Here is a 17,748-nt window from a genome sequence, read left to right as displayed (position 1 = left end):
CTTTCTGCATAGATACTACCTTGGTCTTGCTGCAGTCTCTCCAAGCCCATCTCAACAAAGCAAATTGAAGCCCAATGGCATGGAAGACAGGGAAACTGTCCATGGGGCACAGAAGCACCACGAGGCCCAGGGGACTGTTTCCCAGGAGAACATTCCCAGTAGAAGAACAGTTTGTTTTCATAAACTGCTTTTCCCTGTCCAAAGGAGTCTCAGAATGGCTTATACTAGCCTTCCCTTCTTCTCCCCACAACAGACACCGTGTGAGGTAGGTGAGGCTGAAAGAACTCTGAGAGAAACTGCTCTGTGAGAAGTGTTTCCAAAACAACTGTACCTAGTCCCAGGTCACACAGCATGTGAAGGAGCAGGGAAGCAAATCCAGCTCGCCACATTAGAAGCTGCTGCTCTTAACTGCTACACCAAGCTGAACAAATTGCCATTGCTTTAAAGAGATGGAGCTAGAGCACAGGCAGAAGAAGCTGTTGCAGGAGATTGGTGTAAGTCTTTTTCAACTTGCTCATTGACTATTTTGGGATTCTTTCCCTTTAAATATGGACCTTCTGGGCAATGGCTTCTCAGAATAATCCAAGGAGGAAGACACTCAGGTATTTCTTAAATGGAGAGGTGATTGTGGGCTTCATACAGTTTGCAATTGGAGAAGGGAGGAAGGCTTTTGTTTTCTGTGTTCTCTGTCTCTCTATGAGTATGTGTAGAAGGGAGTGCTACACAGCGCGCGCACACACACACACACCCCATCCCAAGCATCTCTTTCTGATCTCTGCAGTCTGCAGTCTGGAGAGGAGCTTTCATTCTCGGGTTCTCCAAGTCCTACCTGGAGGCTGGCATCCCTGAACAATGCTGAGAAGTAGCTTAGTAAGATAATATAGTCAATTGTATCAATGGCATCAGAAAACGTATCATTAAGTGTCCAAAGCAGTCACTGTTCCAAATCCTGTCCTAAAACCAGCCCAGAAAATAAGTGTCTTCCAAGAGCCCCTGGAGATGAGAGGCAACAACCTGTTCTAGCACCCTGACCCATAATGGCAAACTGGAGATCAGGGAGAAATTTTCTAGTGAACAGCAAGTGTCAAGAAAACGGGTAGAAAGCACTTGTCTAAGGCAGCGGTCCCCAACCCCTGATCTGGGGACAGCTCCCGGTCCATGGATCAGTCGATACCGGGCCGCGGCTCCTCCTCGTCCTCTTCCTGGGCTCCTCTTCCTGCCCCTCTGCCGCCGGATCACCTTTGGTGCTCTCTAGCAGCCACCATGGCTGGGGCTCCCCTCAACATGGCACTGTGCAGCTGCTGCTGGCTGCGCCCCCCAGCGGGCGGCAAGAAGTTAGGGGCGCCGGCGAGAAAGCAAGTGGAGCAGGGGCTCAGGCGGCAGTGATGATGTCCCTCGGCAAAAGCCTACCCCACCCCTGGGCCTCAGTAAAATTGTCAGGCGTTGACCAGTCCCTGGTGATAAAAAGGTTGGGGACCACTGGTCTAAGGAGCTTGTCCACATGCTGAAAAGTATCATATGCAATTAGGGTGACATCCTGAATTTGCATTGCACTCCAGGTGAATTCATATATTGGGATTGACGTCATAAAGACGTCATTCAGGTCATTAGGATTTACTGAACCCAAATCTATATAAAGCTAGAAAAATCTGCGAAGCTCAATTTTTCTTTTCTTTAAAAAAAAAAAGTTTCATAGGCTAATTATATTTTTTCTGTCCTTGAATAAATGATTCAGAAAATCGGTAAGTGCATCATGTCCTGGAATGCATCCTTTCTGATGCCGGTAAATAACTGTATGTTTAAAAAGCCCCTCTATATGAAGGAGTGCATACTTCCTAGACTTCCCCAAAACACTAGCTTAATACGTACACTGAGCTTTTAAAATGGGGGATATTCTAACAGGCAAATCACTACCTGCAGTGTAACGAGCTGCAACAAGTACCTTTTGCAGATCAACTCTCAATCATCACATTGTTTTGCTGTAGCTCTTCAAAGGTAAAAAGGAGACTCACACTATTTTAGATCTGCAGTACAAAACAGACCCATCTTCAAATTCATCTTAGGAAAAACAAGGAAGTTTGGCAGAAACATGAAATGTTGCTGTCCATTTCACCAAATGCACAAGTAAAATAAAATATCTTATTGGTACAGCTTTTCTTCACCAGCTTCAGATCTATACAGAAAAAGATTACCCACCTTGTGAAAATTTCTGAAGTATGCTGCCTTCTCATCAGGGAATTTTTCTAGCCTTCGAGGGCCTTTACTAGAAGCCTTCTTGAAAACCAACCAACATCTTCTGAAAATCTGCAGAGTAAATGAGATAACTTTTAGTTGTCTGAAAAGTACATTGCAATCTCGCTTGCATCTACCTAGCAGACTTAGACTGGAGGTAGAATTAACAGGGAGAACGGAGGATTCATGACATTTTAAAGCCCTGAGAATCCAGTTGTAACTGACCTTTCAGACATCAAAACAGCAAATGAAACTCTGCTTCAGATGCTTATATGTTTTTCTTCCCTGCTCCCTTAACCTCTCACCTTAGGTAAAGGTAAAGGTATCCCCTGTGCAAGCACCGAGTCATGTCTGACCCTTGGGGTGACGCCCTCTAGCGTTTTCATGGCAGACTCAATACGGGGTGGTTTGCCAGTGCCTTCCCCAGTCATGACCGTTTACCCCCCAGCAAGCTGGGTACTCATTTTACCGACCTCGGAAGGATGGAAGGCTGAGTCAACCTTGAGCCGGCTGCTGGGATCGAACTCCCAGCCTCATGGGCAGAGCTTTCAGACTGCATGTCTGCTGCCTTACCACTCTGCGCCACAAGAGGCTCTTTAACCTCTCACCTTGCTGACCTAATATTTATCTCTTCTTCCCTCAACTCCACTTTGATAAAAGCACTCAAGAACCAGTTGGCTAAAGCAATTGTGTCATTTCCATTTCAGCTCCGCAACTGTTTTGTTCTGTTCTCCTAGCTGGAGAGGCAGCATTAGCACACAGAATCGGGGAGCAGTGAGCAGTCATGGGCAAAACAAAGGGCCATTCCACACAAGTTCAAAGTAGCAGGAGTGTGGCAAATTGTAATCGCTACTAATTTGCAGTTATGCACGACGTCGCACACAATCTGCCACACTCCTGCAAATGATCAGCTAAAAGTGCTTCATTGTAGCGCTTAAAGGGAAATCCCAAAAAGTGGATTCACCCTCCGAAAAGCGCTACACTCTTGCAACCAATCTGCAACACTAGAGAAAAGTTCTGTGCATTACCATTGTTGCGGTTTCAGCAAAGTCCCTCCCCCTGGCTCTCTCCTCTGATCTTCTGGCGAAACGATCGCCATTTTTTTTCTCAGAGTGAGTGGAGAGCAACGAACCAGCAAGCCTTCATTCACCCAGCGAGGCTTCTCCAGCTGCAGTCCCAACACAGAGCTGCTTTAAAGCTCGCCTTTAATCACCAAGCACAACACAGCCCCGTTTGCTAGTTCCCTTTAATTTTGGCCAAAAATCGCTACCGTGCACAGGAGGGGGGAATTTTTTTTCACTTGGGGGAGCATGGCAACGATGAATTGCCAGCTCAGACACCACCTGCCAGCTAGATGGGTCTCTCCGTTGCAATGAATCAATGCAGATTCATTGCAACGTGTTTTTTTTTTAAAACCTGTTCTTAAAGGCAAAGGGGCTTTTTCGGAGCATGGTAACAACCGGCCATTGGCTGCTCATTTGATTGACAGCCAGGGCGAGACAAAGCACGGAAAAAATCGCTTCCTTTCTAGCGATTTTTGCCGAGACCAGAAACCTGTGGGAAATCATTGAAACGCAACGGGATTCCACTACAAAGGCAGGTATGCATAATGATAAATTCCACTATTTAAAATAGCATTTTTTTCTTTCAGTAATCAATTTGCCACATTGATCCTGGTGCAGAATGGGCCAAAGTGTCTTAAAGCAATGTTTCATCAGCTGCTTTCCTTCTCTGGTGAATCAGTTGCTTTTGTAGTTCATTGGGCTTCAGCAATAATCACTGCTTCCCATTTTGACAGCATTTGAAATTTCTTTAAACCCAGTAAAAAATATGAACTTTATAACCATGTTTTGTAAAAGTTGCTAAGCTAATTGGTATCATCTTTCTCTTACAATTGAACCCATGAACTCTTATTGGTTACATACTCCTACATGCCTAATTATACAAATAGCTGATTTCTAGATGCATATATACACATGCACATTACTAGTATAAATCCTGAATGCTTTATGAGTAGTTTTTGTGTCATAGATATGGCTGGAAATATAGATAAATAGTTCCTGGACTTGATCCAAAAGATCACAGAGTTCTAAACCGAATAAACCTGGCCTCTCAAGGAAATATTCTAAAAAAGGAGTTAGAGATTCAGAAAAAGACCAGCCTTGAAGAACAGAAAGAATAGTGGCAATATAATTACATTACCTAGTGCAGATCGGAAGCCATCTAACTCAGGGGTAGTCAACCTGTGGTCCTCCAGGGGCTCATGGGAATTGTAGTCCATGGACATCTGGAGGACCACAGGTTGACTACCCCTGGTCTATTAAATTAGAATATCCAGATGCTGTCCCTTGACGAGAAGGAGGAAAGTACCCATGATGATCACATGTCAAAAGGCCCCATCTGAGTAGTACAAGTAGTACAGCAAGTATTCGAAACATGAACCAATGAGGTCTTTGGTCTGTGCAAAGGACAGACTTCCGTGAAGTTGCAATCTAGCAGCAGCCATATGGCAAAGGAGCCTCATTTCGACTGTTTATGTACTGGAGTTTTCATGCCTGGCTGCAGGCTGGAGTTTTAGTTGTGGCAGGTTGCCCCATCTCTTCCTGCACCCATACAGGGGAGCATTTGGTCCAGTGTGTCTCATCCACCCCCAATTTGTACTCCTGCATGGGAGCTGAGGCAGTGAAGTTCCCAGTGTGTAAACGGTCTTCTCACTACTTTTCTCACTTCTTGTGTAATGCTCTTAAAACAAATCAGGCCCCTGTATAAATCTATGCTGCAGCCTAATTTGGAATATTGTGTACAGATCTAGTCACCACTCCTCAAAAAAGTTATTATAGTCTTGGAATAGATACCAAAAATGGGATGAATACCATTCCTGGGAAGAAAAGTTAAGGAGGTTTGGGTTCTTAAGCTTGAAGAAACAATGACTGAGGGACAACATGACAGAGGTTTACATGGAATAAAGAAGGTAGAGAAAGAATTACCTTTCTCCCTTTCCCACAATACAAGAACTTGTGGGCGCTCATTAAAATTAATGAGTAGTAAGAACAGATAAAAGGAATGAGAAGTAAGGTTAGAATGGATAAAAGGAAGTACTTCTTCACCCAAAGAATAATTAAGATGTGGAATTCACTGCTGCAAGACATGGTAGCAGCTACAAGCACAGACACATTTTGAAGTGCTGAAATAGACATGGGGTGTTGTAAGTTTGGCCTTAATTAAAAGTCAGAAATTCTGTATGATTGGAATCATGCCTGCTGTTTATCAAGATCTATGCCATCTTACCCAATTTTTGTTTTTGAAAACTTCCTCCATGGACCTAATTATTATACATTTCAACATGTCCATCATACGGCTGTCTTTAAAATGTGACACATGATGACAGTTTTTGGGACAATTTTTAAGCTATCAATCATGTTAAGCCAGTTATCAGAACCGGAGTGACAGTGTCTGTGTCTGTCTAAGCAACAGAATAAGTTCCACTGAATTCAGTGAGACTTCTGAATAAATATGTAAAACAATACATTTGTTGCTATCTCTAAAAGCTCATGTTCTCTAGATGCTGGAATGCTTTTAAATCCAATATAAATAAATATGCCTCTGAGTTACATTTTTTTCTGTGAGACCAGAAAGCGCTATATGGCAACAACATATCTATTGATCGTACACATTTAGAACAAACATTTTACAAAACTGCCCTATAGCTAATTCTATGAAGATACACATATACATATACATATACATACACACATAAATTAAAGCTCTCTACATCTTCATTACTGCTATATTATCTAAACATTCATTCCATTAAATTTACAAACTTGACACAAATTAGGGATATTTGCATTAAATAGATGCTTACTCAGCTGCATAGTTTTAAAGGCCATAAAACAGAATGAGAAAAATGTGCAGTTGCAAAGTAGCCATTCATCTATTCAATATCAACTCAGTATATGTATAGATAGATTTTAAAATAAATAAAAAATTGTCAGTTTAGTTTTATGATTCATTATTTTTATAAATAGTCCCCAATTTCATTTTTCTTGTTAGCCATTCCTCAGCCTTTCCTACTAAAAAAGCACTACTGAAGTAGTAAGGTATTCATTGAGTTGATTAAAGTATGCAAACTTTACTAGCGCTGCAGTTTAAAACATCCAAGGAGAAATACACATATTTGAGGACAGAATTTTGTCCCCAGGGATGTGTTGATACTATACAGGATGCTATCAATAGTTTTATATTTTTATCTAATTTATCTAATTTATCTAACCAGATATTTGTTTATCAGAACACAGAAAAAGAACGTGTTCTGTAAAAGGTATCATGAACATAAATTGACTTCAATCAGTGTCTGCATAGCAAGAGGACAGTTTGTGGGGACAGAAACAACAATATGTACACATTCAAATTGGTGGAAAGTTGGCCACAGCTTTTATTAATATGCAAATGACTGATGGCACAACAAGGGCGGATCCAGACAACTTGCAGCCAGGAAGCTCAAATGTCAGCAGCCCGAGTTCAGAGACATTCGGACCTGTTCATGCACTGTCAAAATGCGCTAGGTACTTGCTGGACACCTGAGGGTCTCAGCCTCTGGTAGGAACCCATCCTGTTACCTGGAGATGTGAGCCACGCAACCATGCCAGGATAGACTGAAGCTCAGTATCCACATAGCCCCTTAAGGAGGCCCCCCGGGGGGGCAGTGTTCAAACTTACACCCAGCAGGCCTCCAGGTGAGTTATGGCTGCGTAAATGTTTAAATGGCTGGTCAATATACTGGTAAGTGATAAATCAATAATTTAAAGTGCAATCCTAACTAGCTGTTTTGTTGATGTATCTTGGGAGATATACCAGCATTAATCAGAGATGCTAGTTCAGCACACCAACATCAACCCCTGGTCTTGGCCACCATCATAGCCATGGCGGCTACCTGTCAGCTGGTCAGCAGTGGAAGAAGAAGAGGTGGAAGAGTGGAGAATGAAACCTGGCTCTCTAGATGAGAGTCTACTGCTCTTAACTACTATATCCTATTGGCTCTTATGTCCCTAAGGCTGTGTGCCCCCACACAATTGTCCACCCCAGCAGCAGCCTCCATACTGTTTCACCACCAGCAGGTGGACTCTCAGCAGCATGATCAGGTTACCAGGAAACATCCCCACCAGTGAGTGGTTGATGCAACTGAGTGTGCACACTTTTCTTGTCATATCTCCAGGCGCCATTATTGGTGATTGCAGCCTTTGGACTATATGAACTGTGGACCTGCTTGGTGTCACCATTGATGGGAGATTGCTGGACCTTATGCCAGATCTGTCAGCTGTCCAGTTCCCACTGGGCAGAGCTCTGTTCCTTTAAGAGAATAGGGAATACTATGGATACAGCTTTGTGGTCCATTATCCTTCCCCTAGATTATTCTTAGCTGTTTAACATTTTTTTTCAGTGACTTGTCTTCTTTAAACATATAACCTTCGGGGAGGGCGGTATATAAATCTAATAAATAAATAAATAAAATAACATATTTTAAAAGACTTTTTAATAAATTAGCTATGCCAACTTTAAAAAATTACACAGAGAAGAAAAATGTTGAGCTCCTTGAACCTCTTAATCAAACAGAGTATTACATACACAAAGGGGAGCTGAAAAAGGATGTTTGGGAGTATATGATGTTTGTAGCATGAAGTAGAAAGCATAGGGCTTTCTTCCTCAAAGCCCAGGAAATGTTGCAGATTTAAACAGATGATGTATTGTTGGGTACAAAACAGATTTCAAGGCCTGCTATGGTTCTTTGGAATGAAGGGCAAAAGAGGGCGTCTAATTTTGAAAACATAGGATGTAATTCAATTACTAGGTAAAACATCCCCTTGACCACTCAAAAGGCTCTGCTTGGGATCATGAAACTTCCATAGGCAAAATCCACATTAGACTGAGAAAAAGCTAGCCAGATCCAAGCCAATATAATTATTCAAATATATGAATATATACAAGATATAAGTCTTACCTAGTTAAAAAAAAGCCCTAGGAATATTTAGGAGTGAGTTCTTAAAATAAAACTGAAACATTGATACTAGCATTCAATGCACAGCTGCACTAATAACCTGTATTCAGCGTTCTGTTTATTTTAATTAATTATCAGAAATAAAAACAGACCAGTCCTTAGAAAAATGTTTCCAGGATTCCAACGAGCTGGGTGGCTCTCTAGATTGTACAGAAATTGTTAGTTAAGTGCTTTGAGCTCTTCCGGTAACAGTACCTCTATCCTTACAAGTTTATCTCTGAGAAATAACATTACAACATGGCAGATTTCCAGGAAAGCTAGTAGAAACTGAATACCCAGAGGTACAGCTTCTCATGTTCTTTGGTATGTAGTAGGCTCAGTCCACGAATACCTAATTTACAGTTGTTTCACTTTCTGGCCCTTGAATAACAACAGCCTCCTCTATGTTCTGTTTCGCCAAGGGATTTGAATTCCTTTTTCTTTGTTCTTTGTTAATCTATCTCATTTTGTCATCTCTGATCTTTTTTTTTCTTTCTTTTATTTTTTTACTCCATCTTCTGTCCATTTCACCACATTCAAACTAGGCCTACTTGTGTTTATTTGGCAAAGACTGAGATATTCTATATAGGCTTGGCTTCTGCAGATAACACTAACAAAAATACTCCTGAAATTACGAGACTGCACTGTTTAGATAGTGGCCATATAATTTAGGTACAGCCTGTGTATTCTCTGGCTGCACATTGTGTTGAATTATATACAATATATATGGACATTTTTTTAGGCGTAAGAAACCAAACCTTATGTGTACTTCATGCTTACTTGCCAAAACATTTACCCAGTCCATAATTGGAAAGGGATGGAAGGCAGCTCTGGTTATGACCCTAAGGGGGGCTGTGTGTGCATCTGGAATTGAAAATAGATTTAGAGATTGAGTCCTGGCAAAGCATCAAAGAAGTCTGATTATTCTACTGTCTGTTAAACAGTGCGAGGGTGTTTATAGCACAATATTATAGGATATCAGACTGTTATTGTTGTTGCTGTTATATTATTAGCAGTACTATAATTATCAAACCTTTACTATGCATAGCACTTTATATACATGAACACTAGTTGTTGCCCCAGTGAGGGATAGTCAGGGCTGTAAAAAGACAAAGCCTATGTGTTCATTTAATTTATTTCTGAATGGGCTTATTTTCAGTAGAAGAGCAGTAAAGGACTGTATTGAAGACTTAACAGAAAAGGAGGGATCCAAAAGGTGCATCATGGGAAGCTCTTTTAGGCTTAAGCCGTAGCACAGGAGAAGCCCAAAGTCATTTTTAAAAGGAGGAGACGTTTGAATAGCTGACACCTATGCATATGGAAAATCAAACTAACAGGAAGGTATATTAGAATAGGCAGAGAAACAAGAGAAGAGAAAGTCACAGAAGAGTTTGAAGGTAAAGAAAAGATCCTTGCAAATCCATGAAACAGAGTAAGAGAGCCGAGATGTTTCAATATCATGGCTGAACCCAGTTGCCTTTATGAGACTCTCCAAGCTTCAGATCCCCCTGGAATGTACACTGTAAAAGTGGGTGCCTATTAATACAACAAAGACCAAAATAAAAGGGGGATTCTACTATCTAAAGGGGTCTCAAGTATAGAAGTTTGTGGAATCCTCACTGCCCTCGGAGGAAAAATGGCAGTCTTGGATATATGGAATTTAAGATGGCAACAAGATATAAAGATGTCAACATCAGAAGGCAAAAAAGAAACACAGTCATGTAGAAAGAGAAAAATCTGGAAAAGAGAAGTAGAGTTTGGAATCATCAGCATACTGGAGGTCATGGATAGCATAGAATTAGATGAGGTTGCCCACAGTCTGAAAGTATAAATGAAATATAAGAATGACTAAAGAAAAGGATATGGAGATGCTGTCCAGAGAAAGGAAAGCAGAAGTAAATGTTCATGCTGTAAAAAACACTGAAGGATTTATTGGACGGGAAGAAAGATAACTGAAAAGTTTATAATGATCAAAATCAGCCAATTCTTTTCTGAAATGGTACAGGATAAGAGGGGCTCATGGATTATTGGGAAATTAGTGAAGCAACTCAAGTACCAACTATATTCCAATCTCCAAATGCTAAGAGACAAGCGAAAAGCCTATAATATGGCTACTCATCCTAAAAGTTGCAACGAATGTACCACGCTAATCTAAAGGGCTGGGTGCAGAGAATGGTAGGCCTCAAAAAAGACATAAACCAAATACAACTTTCACTCCGCAATATAATCTGCCCTATAATAAAACAGGATCTACATTCCAAGGTGTATCCCAAAGCATATGTTACATTTGCATCACACTGCTTTCAATGCAATAGGATTTGAATATTAATCTGATTCTGTCTTCCATCTAAAGCAATGTAAATAGAGCAAAGACATTAGGATATTTTTATCTAGGTGTATATGTGCTATGTTCTAAATAAAGTTAACAGATATATTATCCTTAAATATTTGTAAAACATCTCATGAACTGTGAATAGGCAATCCTTGTAAACTAAAATAAATAAGTAATAAGAGCAAGATGATAAACACAACACATGCATAGCAAGTGAATGCATATTTTACACAAGACAACTTGTCAGACAGAAGCTTACTCAATTATTCAGGAACATTAGCTATCCTTTTCTCCCTGGCCTACTTTAAGTTGCCACTAGATGTAATCAAATCCAGATCAGATACTATGAGAGTTAACGGATAATGGGGAACCAACTGTGAAAGAATTCAGTGTCAGGCAAGAGAAAGGATAGAACTTTCTTCAGTTTGGCTGTATGGCCTACAAGATGCTTTACTCACAACATCATAATAATGTAAATGTTTTCCTAATATACAGGTAGAATAACCTTCTGCATGTTAAATCAGAAGTAACCCTGCCCAATGTGATATCAATGAAGCTTACTTCTAGGCAAATATGCATATGGTTGCAGCGTTCCCTATGATATTATGTTTTTTTCCTTGTAAAAATTACATATCCCATTTACATTTTAATTACACCCATACTGTTATGTTAAAAATCAAAGGAAGATTCCCAGCCATTGATGTATTAACTACAAAACTTACATATATGCAACTCTTCATAAAATTAATTTGTAATTTAAAAAATAGGATATACAGTTTTATTCTAGAATTAAAGCCCGTTGTAGCCGATGCAATGAGCACTAACATCGGTGGAAGTGAAGAAATAGCAAAGAGAGAGAGGTGGAAAGAAAGAGAGTGAGTAAGAAATAGAGATAGAAAAAGAAAGAGGATAGAAAAAGAGAAAGGAAGAAAGAGATAAGAAAAGAGAGGAGGGAAAAGAGTGAGAGCAAGAAGTATAAGTAGAAGGGAAGAAAGTTAGAAAGAGAGATAGAAGAACAGAGAAACAAATATATATATAGAAAGAGAGGGAGTAAAAGACAGAGATATAGAAGGAGAGATGCAGAAAGAGGTACAAAAGAAAGAGAGAGAGGATAGGGAGAAAAAGTGGAGAAGGGCTGGTATGGAGTCTCATAGGCTGGCCGGGGCTTTTCGTGGCCAGTGAGCCTGAGACAGGTGGTGGCATACAGCCCTCCTGGGTGCTTTTCCTGGGGGAATGGAGCCAGCCCTTCCCCCACACTCACCCATGGGCCGGGAAGCGGGGAGTGGAGGTAAACCTCCCTTCCCCGCACTCACCCATAGGCTGGGAACCGGGTTGGATCAGCCCTCCCCCCACACTGACCAATGGGCCATGAAACAGTCCTCCACCCCCACACTCACCCACGGGCTGGGAAGTGTGGAATGGACCCAGCCCCCCCTGCAATCATCCACAGGCCGGGAAGTAGGGACTAGAGCCAGCCCTCCTCCCCGTACTACCCCAGAGGCTGGGAAGTGCTCTGCGAGGCCGCTGGAGAGCTTTCCATCACAGGGGACTTCCCGGCCCTGCCAGGCATCTCTCCTGCACTCACCCCTCCAGCAGGCTGTCATCATGGTGGCCAGGAGCACAATGGCAGTAAGTTTGCCAGAGCACTCCTAGCCAGGGCTGTTGGGGGCAGGCAGTAGTCAGGCCAGGCCAATCAGGAAGCACACAGTTTCACTGTATGCTTCCTGTTTGGTCCAGAGTCCAGACATGCTCTGCCCATGCTCCTCCCAGGAAGGCATAGCCCTTTTATATATATATATATATATAGCTCATGTTTACAGATATTCATAGGTAAATCATACTGGAGTTCCTTTATTGTACATAATAATGTGGACTTACCCATATAATTTATATACCACTAGACCATGCTTTATACAAGTCACAGTAGAAAGTAAATGGGGCAAAACCAGTAAACCATCAATCAATCTTCCAGATACAGTAGTTACTACAGGACTGTCAGGCATGGCTTGACAGCCAGCAGAAGTCTGTGGGAATGGAAACATGGTGAGGCTCCACTCAGGATAGCATGGTGTCACTTCTGGGGAAACCCCAAAAGTTATGTAATGCCTCTCTATGAATTGCTATTCTAAAACCATGGTTTCTGGCAATTCCTAGAGAGGACTGATGTCACTTCTGAGTTTTCCCTAGAAGTGACATCACATCATCTATCTGATGGCGTTTTTTTTGTATACAGATATATAAACATTTGAAATTAATACACAGGAATATAAATTACAACATTTCTTGGTACATTCCTTTTGTTATGTTTGTTTTTGCTTTTATCTGTAGTGGTAAATATAATTGTCCTTCAGACTAACATGAAAGACTTTAAAAAAAAATTACCTGATGCTACTTATACCTGATTCAGTTTTTAATATCGAACCCCACAGCTAGCAAGTCCTGTGATTCTCAACAATAACTGCAAAAAGTTATTTATGTATACAGGAAAATCTGTATACATCTGCTGTCATCTCAGCTTCTTTAATCACAGATTTAATCATATTTATCAGTCTTAACTTAAATCAATGGAACATGCATATTATCAAGAAATAATCAGGATCTTTCACTCTCATCATAAAAAAGGTGCACAGATACAAAAATGGCTGCAGGATTGCTACTTCTGAATGTTTAGAATCCAAGAAAAGAGAAAGGATAGCATTTTAGTAGAAGAGGTTGCTATACTGACTGTACCTGTCTCCCTGTACTGAGGGTCAATACAGTGAACTTACAGTTATAATAAATAAAAGCTTCATATGAACCACAGATCACTAAAGCCAAGTTAAGGTCCTGTAGAATCAGTCATATGGTGCCCCATTTTTAATGTCAGACCTCAGCATGGTAGTGGTTGGAGTGTCAGATTAGGGAAACACAGGTTTGAATCCCTCTTTCATGAAAGCTTAGTAGGCGCCCCTGGGCTACTCAGTATGACCTAGCTCACAGGGCTGCTATGAGGATAGGAGAATGATATAAATCACTTTATGTTCACATTGGGGAGAAAAGAGGGAATAAAAGACCACACCTGGAGTACTGTGTGTAGTTCTGGAGGAAAGGGTACAGAGGAGAGCGACGAGGATGATCTGGGGCCAAGGGACCAAGCCCTATGAAGATAGGTTGAGGAACTTGGGAATGTTCAGCCTGGAGAAAAGGAGGTTGAGAGGGGACATGATAGCCGCCTTTAAGTATTTGAAAGTTTGTCATTTGGAGGAGGGCAGGATGCTGTTCCCATTGGCTGCAGAGGAAAGGACACACAGTAATGGGTTTAAACTACAAGTACAACGATATAGGCTAGATATCAGGGGGGGAAATTTCACAGTCAGAGTAGTTCAGCAGTGGAATAGGCTGCCTAGGGAGGTGGTGAACTCCCCCTCACTGGCTGTCTTCAAACAAAGGTTGGATACACACTTTTCTTGGATGCTTTAGGATGCTTTGGCCTGATCCTGCGTTTAGCAGGGGGTTGGCCTGTATGGCCCCTTCCAACTCTATGATTCTATGATTCTATGATTCTAAATGAATAACATAAATATTAAGAATTAAATGTGGAACACAGTTAAATCAAGTGCTTCCAAGAATACACAAAATGCATCATCTTGTTGACTACTGCCTCATAATTACAGCCCATGACTACATGCCCGTGATTTGGAAAACAAGGTTTTAGGCACCAGAATGTTTCTCATTTTGCAATGTACGTAATTCTGACATATCTTTTGAAAATCAGAACAGGTGGTGGTGGACCCAATATTGACTGCTCCTAGATCCCTCCTGCTAATAGCCATACCAGATCGCAACCTGGAACTATCTAATGCAAAGGAAGATAGGCAGGGAAATTTTCTCCTACCAACTTTGCTCCCAGTCTCCTTCTGCAGTGCAGCATACTTCATCACAGAACAAATCAAAGAGAAAGGAAAGTAAGACCAGGATAAAATGAACAGGACCACCTAAAACTGACTTGGAATGAAACTTTAAAATGCACGAATGTCTTAGGGGCTGTAAGCTGACATCTCTACTTGCAAGGCCATTACAGATTGTCCATAAGACTGCTCTGTGCATTAATTTCTTGCTTGCTTGCCATTTGCTGTCTGATGATAAATGTGATCAATGTAAAATGACAGTATTTATCAAGAATATTAACCAAGACTTCACCAAGTATATCCCAATGTTATTAGCTCTAAATTATTACAACTGTTTTTGTATACTCTCCATATATAATACTGCATTTCCCCTCTTTAAAATAGTATTTCCACTCTAGTAAAATGGCATCTAGTTTAATATATTTGCATGACACTGGGCACCTGTTATCTGACAAGATAAATGTTGTTTACCACAATGAAAGTGTGTCATACTATGAGAACACATAATTATTGGGAAACAGCTTCTAAGTCTTTAGAACTGAAAATTCTGACCTTCACATGCAAAGTAAAACATAATATTTATGCTGAAAGATAGTAGCTATCTACTTAAATCTCAAGTGCTATATGTTGGGGGCAAAGGGATTTGTCAAAATAAATATTACATTATCCAAACCATGCAAGAGAATACCTTAAAGCAAAGCAGAGGTTCTGAATAGAATAATAATCACAGCTACCTGTTCCTAGCCAACAAAGGACAAAAATTCAATTATTTTTACTGTTCTAATGTAAAGAGTTACAAGCTTAAAATGAGCTCTGGGAGCAATTCATTTATTTTAATGTTAATAATAGCAAGTATTAGACTGTTACATAAGGTAAAGGTATCCCCTGTGCAAGCACCGAGTCATGTCTGACCCTTGGGGTGACGCCCTCCAGCGTTTTCATGGCAGACTCAATACGGGGTGGTTTGCCAGTGCCTTCCCCAGTCATTACTGTTTACCCCCCAGCAAGCTGGGTACTCATTTTACCGACCTCGGAAGGATGGAAAGCTGAGTCAACCTCAAGACAGCTGCTGGGATCGAACTCCCAGCCTCATGGTCAGAGATTCAGACAGCATGTTGCTGCCTTACCATTCTGCGCCACAAGAGGCTCTAGACTGTTAGATACCTAACCTTATTTTTGCCAGTGCTATCACCCAGAAACCTTTCATTTGGAGAGTGTTCTTACTGTCATGCCATCTTCAGTTGCTTAAAATGAAAAGGCAGGTAGAAATGGAGCTTCTTTATTGTGGGACATAGTAAAGTCCACAATAACATTTTGAATCCTCAATACTTTTCATAGCCACAACTATGAAATTTTGCTATAGTGTGTACAATACAATTCTTTATCCCCCCCTACAAAACCATCTCAGTTTTGTGTTTGTTTTTTGTGAAAATGCATGATACACTTTTATAGAATGTTAGACATTCAAAATACTACAATCACATATCATGGCACTTCATATGCTACTAGTAAATGAAGCTTGCATTTTACAAACTGAAGTACCTATATTGCTGCTACTAGAACTACTTCCTCTGCCAAATCCAAGAGAAAAGAAGTAATGGAAGTCCTACAACACAATGTTCTGTGTGGCTTGATATACTGGCTTTTGTTATGCAGTTGAGGATCCCATATTAATGAGTGTTAGGTACAAAACTTTCCCATTTTACATGGATTTGGACTTCATGTACACCTGCTGTCTCCAATGGGCAGAAGCTTATAAATATAAACAGCATCATTATAAATTTAATCAATAATGCCTATATGCCCAATCTGTAGCTTTTGAGATTAAAACTCTTTAAATAAAGCTTACCAATGGGCCATCTGCTCTGTGAGCTAAACCAATACATTTAGGTGAGTACCCATGTTAGTCTGAAGCAATAGGACAAAGTTTTTAAGACCAACAAAGTTTAAATCTGGGTATAAGCTTTTGTGTGCATATAAAAACTTACACCCAGAAATTACATGCGACATATGTGCAATCAAACCCTCCAGAGTGCTTGGGACCGTGAGTTTTCCAAGCCATGTGAGGATGAAAGTTGGGTGTCCTCTCACCCTGATATGTTTCACATGCATTTCACACAAATCTAGTTTAGCTCTTTATTGCAACTCTACCAGTGAAAAGTGTTGAAACAAACAAGAGCTGGAGTGGGAGAGGAAGTCTCTCTCTCACACACACATTTTAGTAAGGGAATACAGAGGATGATCAAATACAGCATGGAATAGTAATGGGAAGGAATAGTCTGGATAAAGACTAGTAATAGTCTAAAGGGAAGTTATTCCAGAAGTAAGGCTGATCAAATCCATATGGAGGAATCCTTCATGCTAGCAACTAATAAAGGATATTCAAGTCTGAAAGTCAAACGGAGTTCTGTTTCTATGGGATTATCCATCAAGTGGCCTTAGTATGCAGAACCAGGATTCCAAGACAATGGAGCAATTCAATAACAGCTAAAATCATGCACATGAATATTACACTATGTTCTGTTTTTGTGCCCTTTCTACCTCTTCCTGTTGCCCTAGTAGTTGCCCTAGTAGAAGAAACTGGAAATACTACAATGAGGACTGAGTCTCCTATGCCAAATCATTTGTAGCTTAGGGTTCGAAAGTCATCACTACGTGGATGATACCCAGCTCTACATAGCCTTATCCAGATCCCCTTGGTGATGCAGTAGAGGTACTAAATTGCTACCTAGTTGCTGTAATTAATTGAGGAGTGAACAAACTGAAACTAAACCCTGAAAAGACAGGGGTAATCCTGATTGGGAAGGTGGAGATCTTGAAGGACATTTTACTCCCCACTTCAGGAAGGTTCCTACTCTCCTGGCTGTCAGAAATCTATGCAAAACTGAATATTTAAAAATGGCTTTTCTACTCATCTAATAGGGTAGTACTGTACAAAGGGTTTCATAAAGTTTCTTGAATAAGTTACAGGAGACTGTGTAGTTTGCTGTGCACTGGATCTTGCTGTGCAATTTTCCATCATTTAGACCATTTACGCACTAGAGTTTTTATGCCAAGCTACAGATTGGAGTTTTAATCACGGCAGGTTGCCCCACCTCTTCCTGCACCCACACAGGGGAGCTTTTAGCCCTGTGTGCCACATCTGCCCCCAATTCTACAACCGAAATCCTATCTTACTGTTATTAAATGCCCCATCTTTTTTATTGTTTTAACTAACTATACAACCCACCTGGAGTCCAAGTGAGGAAGGTAGACTATAAATA

At 40.7% G+C, this 17,748-nt stretch overlaps 1 protein-coding gene across 4 annotated transcripts in view; it reads right to left on the bottom strand.

The window, feature by feature from the left end:
- DOK6 (docking protein 6) overlaps positions 1 to 17,748 on the bottom strand; it is a 195,911-nt gene that overhangs the window by 103,402 nt on the left and 74,761 nt on the right. For all 4 annotated transcript variants that reach the window (XR_013234207.1, XR_013234208.1, XM_077352868.1 and 1 more), the window contains exon 2: positions 2,197 to 2,304. Coding sequence is in view for 2 of the 4 variants with exons in the window: in XM_077352868.1 (XP_077208983.1) it covers positions 2,197 to 2,304 (108 nt within the window). In the remaining 2 variants the exon portion in view is untranslated. The remainder of the gene's footprint in view (positions 1 to 2,196; positions 2,305 to 17,748) is intronic.

Source organism: Paroedura picta, chromosome 9 (genome assembly GCF_049243985.1).
Source record: "Paroedura picta isolate Pp20150507F chromosome 9, Ppicta_v3.0, whole genome shotgun sequence".
Lineage (NCBI taxonomy): Eukaryota > Metazoa > Chordata > Lepidosauria > Squamata > Gekkonidae > Paroedura > Paroedura picta.
This window is presented reverse-complemented; position numbering and strand designations above follow the sequence as displayed.